The sequence below is a fragment of the Emys orbicularis genome, chromosome 8 (genome assembly GCF_028017835.1).
Source record: "Emys orbicularis isolate rEmyOrb1 chromosome 8, rEmyOrb1.hap1, whole genome shotgun sequence".
NCBI lineage: Eukaryota > Metazoa > Chordata > Testudines > Emydidae > Emys > Emys orbicularis.
In genome coordinates, this window is record NC_088690.1 from 31,531,256 (window position 1) to 31,545,337 (window position 14,082).

Here is a 14,082-nt window from a genome sequence, read left to right on the forward strand (position 1 = left end):
ATCCTTTAATCTGTATAAAATTCCTGTATGTCAGTGGGCATCTATACAAACATGGAGGTCTGTCTGCATGGATCAGCTTGCAAAACTGAGGCGTAAAACAATAGAAAAGCCGGAGGTGGTAGAAGGAGGAGGGAGAGCCAGCCCTAAACAAGAAAAGGGGAAGCTTGCACTTTTTTCTTTCAGATTGATTCCTTGAGGCTACACTTTTGTTTAAGTGATTTTTTTTTTAATGTTGACATATTTAAAGCCAGAAGTATCATTTTGACTTTAGACAAAAAATATTAAGAAGTATTTCTTGACATTTCCAGAAGTATTGTCCCAGGAAAGCAAATCATTATTTAAGGAATGTCACTGCAGAACAAGCAAATTGGCACTTCCTTTGCCACAGTGTAATTTTCAGAAATATAATCTTCTAGAAGTGGTATTTGAATGATTTGTGTGTTTATATATGTATTATGTAAACAATTATTGCTACGCAAACATATGATTATTTCTTCTTCGAGTGCTGGCTCATGTTCATTCTACGTTAGGTGCACACATGCCACATGCACCGTTGCTGGAAATTTTCCCCTCAGTGGTATCTATCGGGCTGGCTCTTGTGCTCTCTGATGCTGCATGCATATGTGCCAGTATAAGGGGTGCTGCCAGCCCCGCATCCTCTCAGTTCTTCTTCGAGTGATTGCTCATGTGTATTCCACTATAGGTGTGCGTGCTCGCTACGTGCACCGGTGCCGGAAGTTTTTCCCTTAGCAGTACCCGTACTGGGGGAGCACCACTACAACCTCTGGAGTGGCGCCGGTATATCGCGCCATAAAGGGGGCTGCATGCTCCCCCCACCCTCAGTTCCTTCTTGCCGCCAGTGAAGGTAGTCGGAACTTTGTGCTCCAGCCTTGGCTGCAGCGCTTCTAGCCTTAGTGGTACTTGTTCGTCGATAGATAGCTTCTCTAGTTGGTAGCCTGGCTCGGGGCATGCCCCGTGTCCCAGGCTTCAAGTCGTGTGACTCCTGTCGCAATTCCATGCCCAGAAGCGATCCACACTCCGAGTGTCTTCGCTGTCTGGGCGAGTCTCACATAAGTGAGAAGTGCAAAATTTGCAAATCGTTTAAGCCCCGGACTAAACGTGAACGCGAGATTCGTCTCCGGACCACCTTATTGGAATCGGCATTGGCCCCGGCACCGGCCCGCCGACCCGACCAGGCCCCGGGTAACGCGTCATCTGTGCGGAGCGAAGCCCCATCCACCAGTCGGCACCGCTCCCCAGCCAAGAAGCAGGGCAAATCCCAGCAACTCCGTGAGAAGGACAGGGGTGAGGCCAGACCTGAGTTGGCCAGCCCACGATCCCTGTCGGGGCCCAGACCTCCGACTCGTGCAGAGCGGAGTAGTCCGGCCCCGTCCGCGCGGACCTCCCCACTGATACGGGTCCCCTCCACGCCGGAGGCAGCCCAGGCGGTGCGCGACGTCCCCACCATGTCAGTACCGAGCGGGCTGTCTGAGGTGAGGCCCCAGTCCCGAGGAAAACCATCGTTGGGCTCCCAGCCCTCACCGGCTACGTCGGTTGTGGAGACCTCCTTCCGATCTGCCGGGCCCTCCTGTAGCCCCAGACATACCTCTACTCTGTTGTCGGAGTCGCCTGGGAGTGAATCGCCTGAGTCGTCCTCAACCCGCAGAGGCAGCAGGCGCCGGCATGGGAAGTGTCGAGTGAGAGCGGATCTCGACGCCGACGGCACCACCGATCATACCACGACGATCGCCACGTTCGGAATGCATCCCGGCACTCACCGGCACCGCGACGCCGCGCCCGGAGCCACCGAAGGGAGTCCAGGGATATGCCCTCCGACATCTACACCTATTCATCGTCGAGGTCAAAATCCCGTGGCAGGAGCCGGCGTGGACAGCACCGGTCAAGCCGCTCCCACGGCACCATGCGATCCTCGGCCACCTCTGCCTCAGCTTCCAGCCGCCCCTCCCCGGGCCGCACCGTTACCCAGGAACAAATAACCCTGGTGGGACCCCAGGCAGGGCAGTGGCAAGGGGCACCATGGCAAGGACAGTGGTGCCAGTGGGCACCGTGGCCCCAGGCGCCTGCACCGCCGAGGCCTCGCTCCGTGGCTGGGGCATCCCAAGCCCGCTCTGCGTCCCCGTCTCGGTGCCAACGGCACTGCAACCGGACCCTGATGCGGACGGTGGCATACCGGCACCGCCCGATGCTCTCAGGTCCGTCCCAGTCGCCCTGCAGGCACCGGATGAGTCCATAGCGGCACCACCTCCTCCATCTCAAGAGGATTTCAGGGCGCACCAGGAGCTCCTACGGCTTGTAGCCGCCATTCTACACCTGCAGGCGGAGGAGATTGAGGAACCATCGGACAATCTTTTCAATGTCCTTTCCTCCTCGGCACCGGGCTGCGTGGCACTGCCACTTCACCAGGGGGTGGCAAACATCTCCACGGGCCTATGGCAAACCCCGGCCTCCCTGCCGCCTATCTCTAAGAAGGCGGAACATAAATACTTCATGCCAACAAAAGGGCACAAGTATCTTTAAACCCACCCCACTCCGAACTCTTTGGTGGTGGAGTCGGTCAACCACCGTGAGCGGCACGGGCAGCCCGCACCGACCCCGAAGGATAAGGAGGCCAGGAGACTGGACACGTTTGGCAAAAACGTTTATTCCTCAGCCAGTTTCCAACTCAGGGTGGCGAACCACCAAACCCTCCTGAGTCACTTTGACTTCAACTTGTGGGGCTGTTTGCCAAAATTCGAGCCCTCCCTTCAAGAGCAGGACAGGAAGGAGTTCAAAGTGCTGCTCGACGAGGGTACAGCAGTAGTGAAAGCAGCTCTCCAGGCTGCCTCAGACGCAGCTGACACGGCGGCTCGTTCGATGGCCACGGCTATCTCCACGAGGCGTGCATCGTGGCTTTCCCTCGGGGCTGTCGGTGGAGTCCCAGTCTATAATGCAGGACCTGCCATTTGATGGCAAAGCATTATTTGCAGACCAGACAGACACCCGTCTGCACGGGATGAAGGACTCCCGCACCACCCTGCAGACACTTGGTCTGTATGTCCCGCCGGCCAAGGACAAGCCCAGACCGCAGCCCTCAGCTCCCCCGGCATGGGGCAGATACGAGCCCCCGCCTAAGAGGCAGAGAGAGCAGCGGCGTCGGTCCCAACGCCAATCCCTTTCGGCCCCACGACCTGGGCCCTCAAAGGCCAAGAGGCCAAGGAAACGGCGTTTTTGACTCGTTGCAGGGGGTCACCAGGCCTGTTGCCAGTGTACACCCCCGCCCCCCCAGTTAATAAAGTTGAGTTTTACCAACCGTTTATCGGCCTTCCGACTGCAATGGTCCCGTATAACGTTGGACCGATGGGTCCTCAGCACCAACTCCCAAGGGTACAGGTTGCAGTTCGTTTCGACCCCTCCCCACCATCCATCGTCCTGGGAGCTGGCCAGGGACCCGGAGCATGCCCTCCTCCTCAGCCAGGAGGTAGAGTGCCTCCTCTCCCTGGGAGCTGTGGAATGGGTACCCCGGGAATTCCAGGGCAAGGGATTTTACTCCAGGTATTTCCTCATCCCGAAGGCGAAGGGCGGGCTTCGGCCCATCCTCGATCTGTGGAATCTCAACCAGTTCCTGGTTCGTTGCAAGTTCCGCATGGTGTCCCTGGCCTGTATTATCCCATCCCTAGACCTGGGGGATTGGTTTATGGCTCTGGACCTCCAGGATGCATACTTTCACATCCACATTTTCGAGGGTCACAGGTGCTTCCTCCACTTCCTGGTGGGTCAGGACCACTACCAGTTTACGGGCCTTCCCTTTGGCCTGTCAACTGCCCCCAGGGTCTTTACAAAGTGTATGGTGGGGGTGGCGGCCCACCTCAGGAGGAAAGGGCTGCAGATCTTCCCCTATTTCGATGACTGGCTGCTCAAGGGCAAGTCTCGGTCTCAGGTGCAGGAGCAGATGAACTTCCTGCTAAACACCTGCGCAGCTCTAGGCCTAGTGGTAAACGAGGAGAAATCCACGTTAGTCCTGGTTCAGTGAATAAACTTCATAGGAGCGCTGTTAGATTCCCGGGTGGCCACGGCCTCCCTTCCACGGGACAGATTCGAGACGCTCAAAGCTCTCATCGCCTCTGTCACGGCCTTTCCGGTAACTACGTCACAGGTGTGCCTTCAAATCCTAGGCCATATGGCAGCATGCACCTCTGTGGTGTGACATGCCAGGCTCAGAATGAGGCCCCTTCAGCTTTGGCTGGCCTTCCGGTACTCCCAGGCCAGGGACGGCCTGGACAAGGTTCTCACGGTGCCGCCAACGGTGGTGGCAAGCCTGCAATGGTGGTCCCTCCCGAGCAACATGCTTCGGGATATCCCCTTCCGAGAGCCCCCTCCCTCACTAGACCTAGTGTTGGATGCCTCGGACCTGGGCTGGGGAGCCCACGTGGGGGGCTTCAAGACCCAGGGTATGTGGTCACCCGAGGAACTGACCCTGCACATAAATGTCAGGGAGCTCAGGGCTGTGCGCCTGGCATGCGTTGCCTTCCGCCAGCACATACCAGGGAAGGTGGTCAGAGTCCTCACGGACAATACGACAGCCATGTATTATGTAAACAAGCAAGGGGGCACGCGTTCCCGGGCCTTACGCCAGGAAGCCCAGCTCCTGTGGGAATTCTGTATAGCCCACGACATCCTCCTGCGGGCCTTTTACCTGCCCGGCAAGAGCAACACGCTCGCGGACCACCTGAGCAGGGTTTTCTCCCAACAGCACGAGTGGTCCCTGCACAGGGAGGTGGCCAGGTGGATCTTCCTACAGTGGGGTACTCCCCAAGTAGACCTGTTCGCCATCGCCCAGAATCACCTGTGTCCCCGATTCTGCTCCAGGGCGGGAGAGGGCGATGGTGCGATATCAGATGCGTTCCTGCTCCCATGGTCGGGGCCCCTGTTGTACGCCTTCCCGCCCTTCCCCCGATAGACAGGGTCCTACAGAAGGTGAAGTCAGACGGGGCGCAGGTTATCCTCATAGCCCCGGACTGGGCCCGTCAACACTGGTACAGGACCCTACTGCAACTCTTAGCGGCCCCCCCTTGCAGGCTGCCGCTCCGCCCGGACCTCCTCTCCCAAGAGGAAGGTCGTCTCCTCCACCCCAACCTGGCCCCGCTCCACTTGACAGCGTGGCTGCTCCGTGGTTGAATGAGGAGGAAGGGAGAGTTCTGAGGATGTGAGACGGGTCCTGCTGGCAAGTAGGAAACCCGCCACACATCGAACCTACCTGGCCAAATGGTATCTGTTCTCTATGTGGGCGAGAGATAGAGGTTCCTCTCCCTCTACCGCATCTATCCAGCTGGCCCTCGATTATCTCCTGTCCCTTAGGACCCAAGGGCTGGCGCCCTCCTCGATCAGGGTGCAGGGCCTTTTGGTGTTTTCACATCACGTGATGTCCCGGTTTCTAAAAGGGTTAGATCGGGCATTCCCTTACGCCAGACCCCCGGTCCCACTCTGGGACCTGAACCTAGTGCTCTCCCGCCTCACAGGGCCTCCTTTCGAGCCCTGAGCCACATGTTTGTGGTCCCACTTATCATGGAAAGTGGCGTTCTTAGTGGCTATCGCCTCAGCCCGCCGGGTCTCCGAGCTCAGGGCCCTGACCTCTGAACCACGGTATACGGTCTTCCATAAGGACAAGGTTCAGCTCCGCCCTCACCCCGCCTTCGTGCCGAAGGTAGTCTCGGCTTTTCACATGGATCAGGATATTTTCCACCCGGTCCTCTGTCCTAAGCCCCATTCCTCCAATGAGGAACGACGCCTGCACATGTTAGCTGTGCGTAGAGCGCTGGCTTTTTACCTAGACAGAACCAGGCCATTTAGGAAGTCCCCCTCCAGCTGTTTATTGCATCAGCCGAGCGCATGAGGGGGCATCCGGTCTCCACCCAGAGGATCTCCCGCTGGATCACCTCATGCATTCGCGCCTGTTACGACCTGGCAGGGATTCCCCCGCCTCCTATAGTGAAGGCTCATTCGACAAGAGCCCAGGCCTCATCAGCGGCCTATGTGGCTCACATCCCTATTCAGGACATATGTAGGGTTGCTATGTGGTCCTCTGTCCATACCTTCTCATCGCACTATGTGATCATCTCCCAAACACAGGATTACGCAGGGTTTGGTAGGGCGGTGCTCCGCCCGGGTAACCCTTAAAACTTAACGCTTAAACTCCTACCCACCTCCATCAGGTATAGCTTGGAGTCACCTATAGTGAAATACACATGAGCAATCACTCGAAGAAAAAAGGACAGTTACCTGTTCCGTAACTGGCGTTCTTCGAGATGTGTTGCTCAGATGTAGTCCACATCCCGCCCTCCTTCCCCTCTGTCGGAGTTGTTTGGCAAGAAGGAACTGAGGGTGGGGGGAGCACACAGCCCCCTTTATGGTGCGATATACCGGCACTACTCCAGGGGTCGCAGCGGTGCTCCTCCAGTACAGGTACTGCTAAGGGAAAAACTTCCGGCACCAGTGCACGTGGCGAGCACGCATACCTATAGTGCAATACACCTGAGCAAAACATCTCGAAGAACGCCAGTTATGGAACAGGTAACTGTCCTTTCCTTCTTACCGCCTGTGACAGTTGCTGGAACATCTCTTGCTTTGGCAAGGTGTTTCAGTGGTATTTTCTCTTCAGCTTAGTTTATTAGTCTTCAGTTAGTAGTAGTGTAAATAGTGTAAATAATACTAGTGTAAGTCATTAGTCCCTCTTCTTTAGTGTAGAGGGGCTCCCTTTGCCCCTGGAGCTGGGCATGTCCCGGGCCCCAGGCTTCGAACCTTGTACCTCCTGTAGCAAGCCTATACCGGTGAGCGACCCACACTCCAGTTGTCCAAAGCCTCTGGGAGAGCTTCATGTACGAGAGCGCTGTCAGATCTGTCGGGACTTTAAGCCTCATATGAAGAAAGACAGAGAGGCAACGCTGAGGGCTATCCTAACGGAAGCCACTCTTAGACTGGCGTCGGAGCCAAGCAGCTCAGATTCTGCAGCGAGCACTTCAGCTTCGCTGTGAAGCACCTCTCCGGCACCATGCGCTTCTTGGCACTGTTTTCCATCTCTGGTACTGAGGGAAAAACATAAGAAGCAGTGATCTGAGAGAAGATGCTCCCTAGTGCTGAGGTAAGGCAAACGGGGAAGGCAGTGGAGTGTGCTCCACGCCGGCCACTTCTCCACCCCGGTCCAATGGCAGCACTGTTGTCTCCGCCTTGAGGGCCATTGATTTCGGTGCAAGACCACCTTTCCCTCCCTCCCCCCAACCCCCCGCAGATGTCAGGAAGTCATCACAGTGCCTTCTACCCCAGAGGCCTTTGCAGCAGCCAGGGATCTCTCTCTCCCAGTACCGCCGACTCCAGTGCCACAACCTCCGGCTCCGATGAGCATGAGCAGAAAAGAGCAAGGGGCTCCAAGCTCTTTCCTGGTACCGGGTATCTTCCGAAGGCAAGCCAGGCCATGTTTCATCTGTGAGGTCTTTCCTGGTCCAGCACCGGTCCCTGGACCCTCAGCACCAACTGGCGGAAATAAGGGGTACTGGTCCCCTGTGGTCACCTCAGGAGGACGTTTCTTCAGTCTGAGGTGGAGCCCTACACCCATCCCAAGAGCTGTTGCTGTTATCCATCCTACATCCCACCAGTCCTACTCAGTGGCGTCCAAGAGGTGGGCTCCTGCATGGCTCCATTCAGCATCGGACCCCGACTCTAGTACCAAGTCCAGTACCAACACACAAGATGTGTGTCCAATGTGTGTAATCAGGGCAGAAGAAGAGGAGGAAGCTCCCCCTCCAGTACAGGCCTCTTCCTCCCCAAACGAGACCACCTTGACTGAGCAGCTCATTGCATCACCATCTGAGGTGGCCCTCCCATCAACAAGGTTGTTATGGTCTGATCAGAGTCCTGTGGCAGACCCCATCTTCTCTTCCTCCCACTTTGAAAAGGGCAGAGAAGAAATACTATGTGCCATCCAATTGGTACCAATACTTATATTCTCATCCTCCTCCTGAGTCCCTAGTCGTAACAGCAGCCAATGAGAGGGCCAGACAAGCACTACCCTCAAACAGAAAGGCTTAAAGAAACTAGATCTGTTTGGCAGAAAAATTTATTCAACAGGCAGATTGCAACTTTGTATCTTGAACCAGCAAGCCCTGCTGGAGAGGTACGATTATAATATGTGAGATTCTTTGACAAAATTTAAGGACTCGCTGCCTCAGGGCTCCATGCAAGAGTTCTCTGCCTTCTTAGAGGAGGAAAAGAACATAGTCAGAGCCTCACTCCAGGCAACCCTGGACGCAGCTGTTGCAGTAGCCAGAACGATGGCTTCCACAGTGGTCTTGAGGCTAATGTTTGGCTGCAATCCTTAGGGCTACCATAAAAGGTCCAACAGTCAATCCAAGATCTCCCATTCGAGGGTACCTCATTGTTTTCAGAGCAAACAGACACAAAGCTTCATGGCCTGAACGACTCCAGGGCTATCCTCAGGTCCCTGGGCCTCTATGCTCTGCCTCCCTCAAGGAAGCATTTCAGGGCTCAGCAACTTGACTGCTTCTCAGCTTCTTGTGCTTACAGTTCCAGCTCCGGTCCTTGCCTCTCTCAACTGGTGGAAGGACCCCCAACCAGCTATGGCGGGCATTCCCTTTGTCATCCCCCAGCCATCAGTGTCCTTAATTTCAGATGCTTCCGATCTAGGTTGGGAGCCCATTTCGACCTCCTAAGACCACAGGGTTGGTGGATCCACAAAGAGCTCTCCCTACACATAAATGTCAGAGAGCTCAGAGCGGTCCGCTTAGCTTACCAAGTGTTTCTTCCCCAAATCACAGGCAAAGTAGTGTGAGTACTTACGGACAACACAGTCATGTTCTACATCAACAAGCAGGGAGGAGCATGTTCCTCTGTCCTGTGTCAGGAGGCCGTCCATCTATGGGACTTCTGCATGAAGCACTCCATTCGCTTTGAGGCTATCCATCTTCTGGGAGCTCAGAACGCCCAGGCAGATCACCTCAGCTGATCTTTCTCCTCTCACCAGGCCACTAGGTTCATCTTCCAAAGATGGGGATCTCCCCAGATAGATTTGTTTGCAACCAGGCAGAACAAGAAATACCATTAGTTTTGCTCGCTTCATGGTCATAGCCCGAGGTCCCTTTCAGATGCCTTCCTGCTTCTATGGACCGATCTCCTATTTTATGAATGTCCTTCAGTTCCTCTTGTATACAAGGTCCTTCTGAAAATCAAGCAGGACAAGGCGAGCATTATTTTAATAGCCCTGGTATCGCCATGCCAACACTGGTTCAGCATGCTGCTAGACTTGTCAGTAATGCACCTAATCTCACAAGATCCAGGGCTGTTTACTCCACCTGAACCTCGGAGCCCTTCACCTGATCTTGTGGAAACTCCATGGTTGCGCCTGGAGGAACAAGCCTGTTCAGAACAAGTCCGCTAGGTCTTGCTAGGTAGTAGGACGCCATCTACTAGGGCTACCTATTTGGCCAAATGGAAGCGTTTTTCAATATTGTCTTCCTAACGAGGTCTATCTCCAACTCACTCGGTCTTCCTTTAAATCTATAGTGGAATACCTGCTCCACCTAAAACAGCAAAGTCTGGCTGTTGCATCTATCATGGTACACCTAGCGGCAATCTCAGCCTTCCAGCTGCCAGTGAACTGTAGGTCAGTTTTCTTGCACAAGATGTCCATCTGCTTTCTTAAAGGGTTAGAGAGACTTTACCCTCAGATTTGTGAGCCGATTTCCCTGTGGGATTTAAACCTGGTCCTGTCAAGACTCATAGGCCCTCCCTTTGAGCCGCTAGCATCATGCTCTCTGCTGTTTCTCTCCTGGAAGGCTGCCTTCGTGATAGTGAATACCTCAGCCAGAAGCGTCTCAGAAGTCAGGGCCCTTGCATCAGAACCACTATACACTGTGTTCATCAAGGACAAAGTTCAACTGCGCCCCCCACCTAGCATTCCTGCAGAAGATGGTTTTGCAGTTCTATAGTAACCAGGCCATTTTCCTGCCAGTTTTCTACCTGAAACCACACAGGAATTCAGAAGAATGGCAGCTTCACTCATTGCATGTCAGATGTTCCCTAGCCTTTTACATTGAGTGGACTAAACCATTCTGTCAAGTATCAGAGGGGTAGCTGTGTTAGTCTGGATCTGTAAAAAGCGACAGAGTCCTGTGGCACCTTATAGACTGACAGACGTATTGGAGCATAAGCTTTCATGGATGAATACCCACTTTGTCAGACGCATTCTGTAGATCTATACAACTCTTTGTGGCAGTAGCAGAGAGAATGAAAGGCCTGTCAGTTTCAGCCCAGAGAATTTCATCTTGGATAATCTCCTGTGTTCAAGTGTGCTACGAGTAGGCAGATATTCCACTTCCTGCTATCTTGACTACTCATTCGACAAGAGCTCAGGGCTCATTGGCGGCATTTCTGGCCCAGGTCCTGATTCAAGTGCATGCCTTCTCCTCCTACTATGCCATCACCCAGCAGGCTGGAGGTGATTCCAGGTTTGGGAGAGCAGTGTTACAATCCGCATGCCCATGAACTCCAAGCCTACCTCCTTGGGTACTGCTTGTGAGTCACCTAATGTGGAATGGACATGAGCAAGCACTCAAAGAAGAAAAACGGTTACTAACCTTTCCATAACTACTGTTCTTTGAGATGTTGCTCATGTACATTCCACAACCCACCCTCCTTCCCGTCTGTCGGAGTTAGGCAGCAAGAAGGAACTGAGAGGGTGCGGGGCCGATGACGCCCCTTATACTGGTGCAGAAGTGTGCGGCACCAAAGGGTGCAAGAGCCGACCTGACGGATACCACTGAGAGAAAAATCTCTGGCAACGGTGCACATACACCTAATGTGGAATGGACATAAGCAACACATCTCGAAGAACAACAGTTACGGAAAGGTTAGTAACCATTTTTTATTACTTCTACTGTTGTAGCACCCAAGTGGCGAGCACTTTCCAAACCAAGATGAAGAAACATTCACATCTCCAAAGAGCATGACGTTGGATTATACTAAATCTAAATCCCCTTCTGGCAGGCATAGAGAATGCCCATTTTACCTGTGTCTGAAGGTACCTGTACGTTTGGAGGCCCATAAAGTCACGATGGGTATGTCTACACTGTGTTTTAAAACCTGTGGCAGCAAGTCTCAGAGCCCAGATCTACAGACCCGGGCTTGTGCTTGGGTGCTAAAAACAGCTGGATAGATGCTTCGGCTGGAGCTCAGTCTTTGAAGCCCACCCTTTTCCCCAGGCTTCAGAGCCTGAGCTCCATCCTGACCCAAGTATTTCCACAGCTGAGACTTGCTGCTCTAGATTGTAAAGCGCAGTGTAGGCATACCCCATGAGACTTACAGCCTCCCAAAGTCTATTTCAAATTGGACCTCTAGCTGCTGGGTTTTGGTTTGTTTTTAGCATGCTCCTACCTATTTGCCCTGATGTTTTACCTTTGCAAGGGCTTTTTGTCCCCATCCTGCATCAGATTGTTTGGGCTATGGACATACAGATGCATGTTTCTCCTCTCCTTTGGTTATCATAGACTGCTGCCGTTAGAAATAGCTGAACCCTCTCTAGGTAGCTGCTGTTGGCCCTGCTGCATGTGATGATGTAGGACTCTGGGCAGGACTTCTGCCTCTGAACAGGAAGAGGGACAAGATTATTGTTTAGAAGCCACTAAATATGCAAAATTAACATTTTATATGCAGTTTTTTTAATTTTTCAACTATCGCTCTTATGAAGAGTGATAGTCAGTGTTAAAATTAGTAAAGCTGCATCTTAAACAAAGTGTGTTCTCTGAACCAGCTTTCCTGGTAGTAGATGCTTCTGGCTTTGAATTTTCTTAATTTCTTAGTATTTAGTATCCATAGTAATTTCCAAGTAGATATTAATCAAGTTTGAAATAAAGATCTTAAAGGTCCATTATGTGGGGTAACACAATTCACTAAGTGATTATTTCCTGTTTGGGGCTTTATTAACTGAGTCCTTTGCATGGAGTGAGGAGCAGGTTCTCTGAGAAAACACTAATGCAAAATGCATTAATGCTTAGTGGCAGAGGTTTCAATTTACCGGTCCCACATGGTTATATTAATTTCGGGATTGAGTTCTATCAATTTTGATACAATTTATCAAAATGTTGATTGAAGAAACTGTGCAAATAAAACAACTGCAGCCTGTACGGTACAATTCTGGAATTATTTAAACTTGTAAGTGCAAGTGGAGTTATAACTGCTTTCATTTTCCATTTAGGAAAAAAGTCTCATCTTAGGAAAACAACAGAGAAAAAGCTCCCAACAAAAGAAACCATTGCCAAGCTGCAGCAGTCGGAAATTTGGAAAATGGAGAATGAGTTCTATGAATTTGCACTGGAGCAATTTCAGTTTGTCAGAGCACATGCAGTTCGGGAAAAAGATGGAGAATTGTATATTCTGACGCAAAACTTTTTCTATGAAAAGATTTACCCTAAGTCTAACTAAGAACAAGGTATACTGTTAGATTAATGGACTAAACCTTTGGTCACTTTGTCATCTTAGTTCTCAGCCCTGGAAAATAGTTTGCTGGTAGACCTCTGAGGTATTTCTCTCTAGAGCTGAGGAAAGTGGGCTGTGGATCACACCAAAGGTGTTGGATACTTGACTTAAGCTTCAGTTCTTTTATCTAACTAATAGTTTCAGTGGGAGTTACTACCCTTTCCCTGAAGAAACCTACATTTTCCTTTACAGATATTAACTGCACAGAGGTTTTGGTTGAAAATATAAACAAAAAATGCTTCTGTTTATGCTGTTGTTGATTCTCAGAGCAATTTATTTTCATTTAAACTTCTGTAAACAAGAAATCAATTGTTTTCCCAGCTTCTACATGGAGATTTTGGTTGTATACAATTATGAATAGTGTTAATAACTGGTTGACATCTGTGCTTTGTTTTTGTGAGTCATGTTACATGATATTCATTGGAATGGTCAATCGTGTTCTGCTAAGAAATGCTGCTGCTGGATTTGCCCATATATAAATGTGGTTTTATTAAAAAGAAAAGTTATAACTAATCATTAGTGTTTTTAAAAAATAATTTCCATATTAATATTGTAAAAAGAGAATCAAGGCAGTATTTCCTTTTCCTCCCTCACCCCAACTGCCAACTGAAGTTGGGAAAATTCTGCAAAGAAAGTTGGCATTGCCTGCAGTTCTAGTTAATGCTTATACATCAGTATAAAAAAACCCTAGTAAATTCAGTATCAAGTTGCTCCATGGATTCTTCGTAATGACTGTAAACTGAGATATTGGTGAATCCATATTATGACTCCATTAGTGAGCTGTGGTATGGTTTGGGTTTTCCTACTTCTTCTATACTTTTACCTGTAGAATATTTTTACTAAGGTGCTTTATAATGTGTTTTAAAGCATTGCATTTACAAAAGGAGTAAAATGCTGTAAATACTGCATATTTTATGTATTTGGACCAAAAGGTTACAAGTAATTAGCTGAAAGTGGTTTTTGCACCAGTTTTGTTACATGTGAAGTAAAAACCATCTCATCTGCTGTTCTGCTTCCTATTTTAGTTAACTGTTGGACATCACTGAAATGCACTTCAATGACCTCTACAACTTTACTAACACAGCACATTGTCCAGAAGTTCTCTTTACCTAAAATTAGTCTGTATCTTTTTATAACATTTGAAAGAGGAAAAAGAAAATCAAATGTGTGGTTGAGACACGGTGAACTTGACATAAATGTGTTTATGTAACCGCCTTACATCACTATTGTAAACTTGTATGATTTGCCGTTATTAGCAGCTTGAAACACCTGGTAGATTAAGTGAAGTTGATTAGTGAACAGATGTTTGGGTACTGGGGACACTGTGTTTTAACAAACTGCAGTGAATACCTACATGTAACTTTTTTAAAAATCACAGTAATTACCCCTTTTTTCACCTTCAGTTTATAAAAATTAGTTTCCCTGGGTTTGATTGGGGTGGGGGGAAGGAGATAATGTGACGTATCTGAATCTCTAAGGATGGTGCTTAAAGCAATAGTGTAAAGTTATTAAGATGGAGTTTCTTTAATGCATTTGTTTTTT

General features: G+C 50.6%; 1 protein-coding gene across 1 annotated transcript in view; it reads left to right on the forward strand.

The window, feature by feature from the left end:
• The window catches only part of HS2ST1 (heparan sulfate 2-O-sulfotransferase 1), a 161,464-nt gene extending 148,603 nt beyond the window's left edge, over positions 1–12,861 (forward strand). The window contains exon 7 of the mRNA XM_065409556.1: positions 12,260–12,861. Coding sequence (XP_065265628.1) covers positions 12,260–12,486 — 227 coding nt within the window. The 3' untranslated portion in view covers positions 12,487–12,861. The remainder of the gene's footprint in view (positions 1–12,259) is intronic.
• Positions 12,862–14,082: the final 1,221 nt, after the last annotated feature.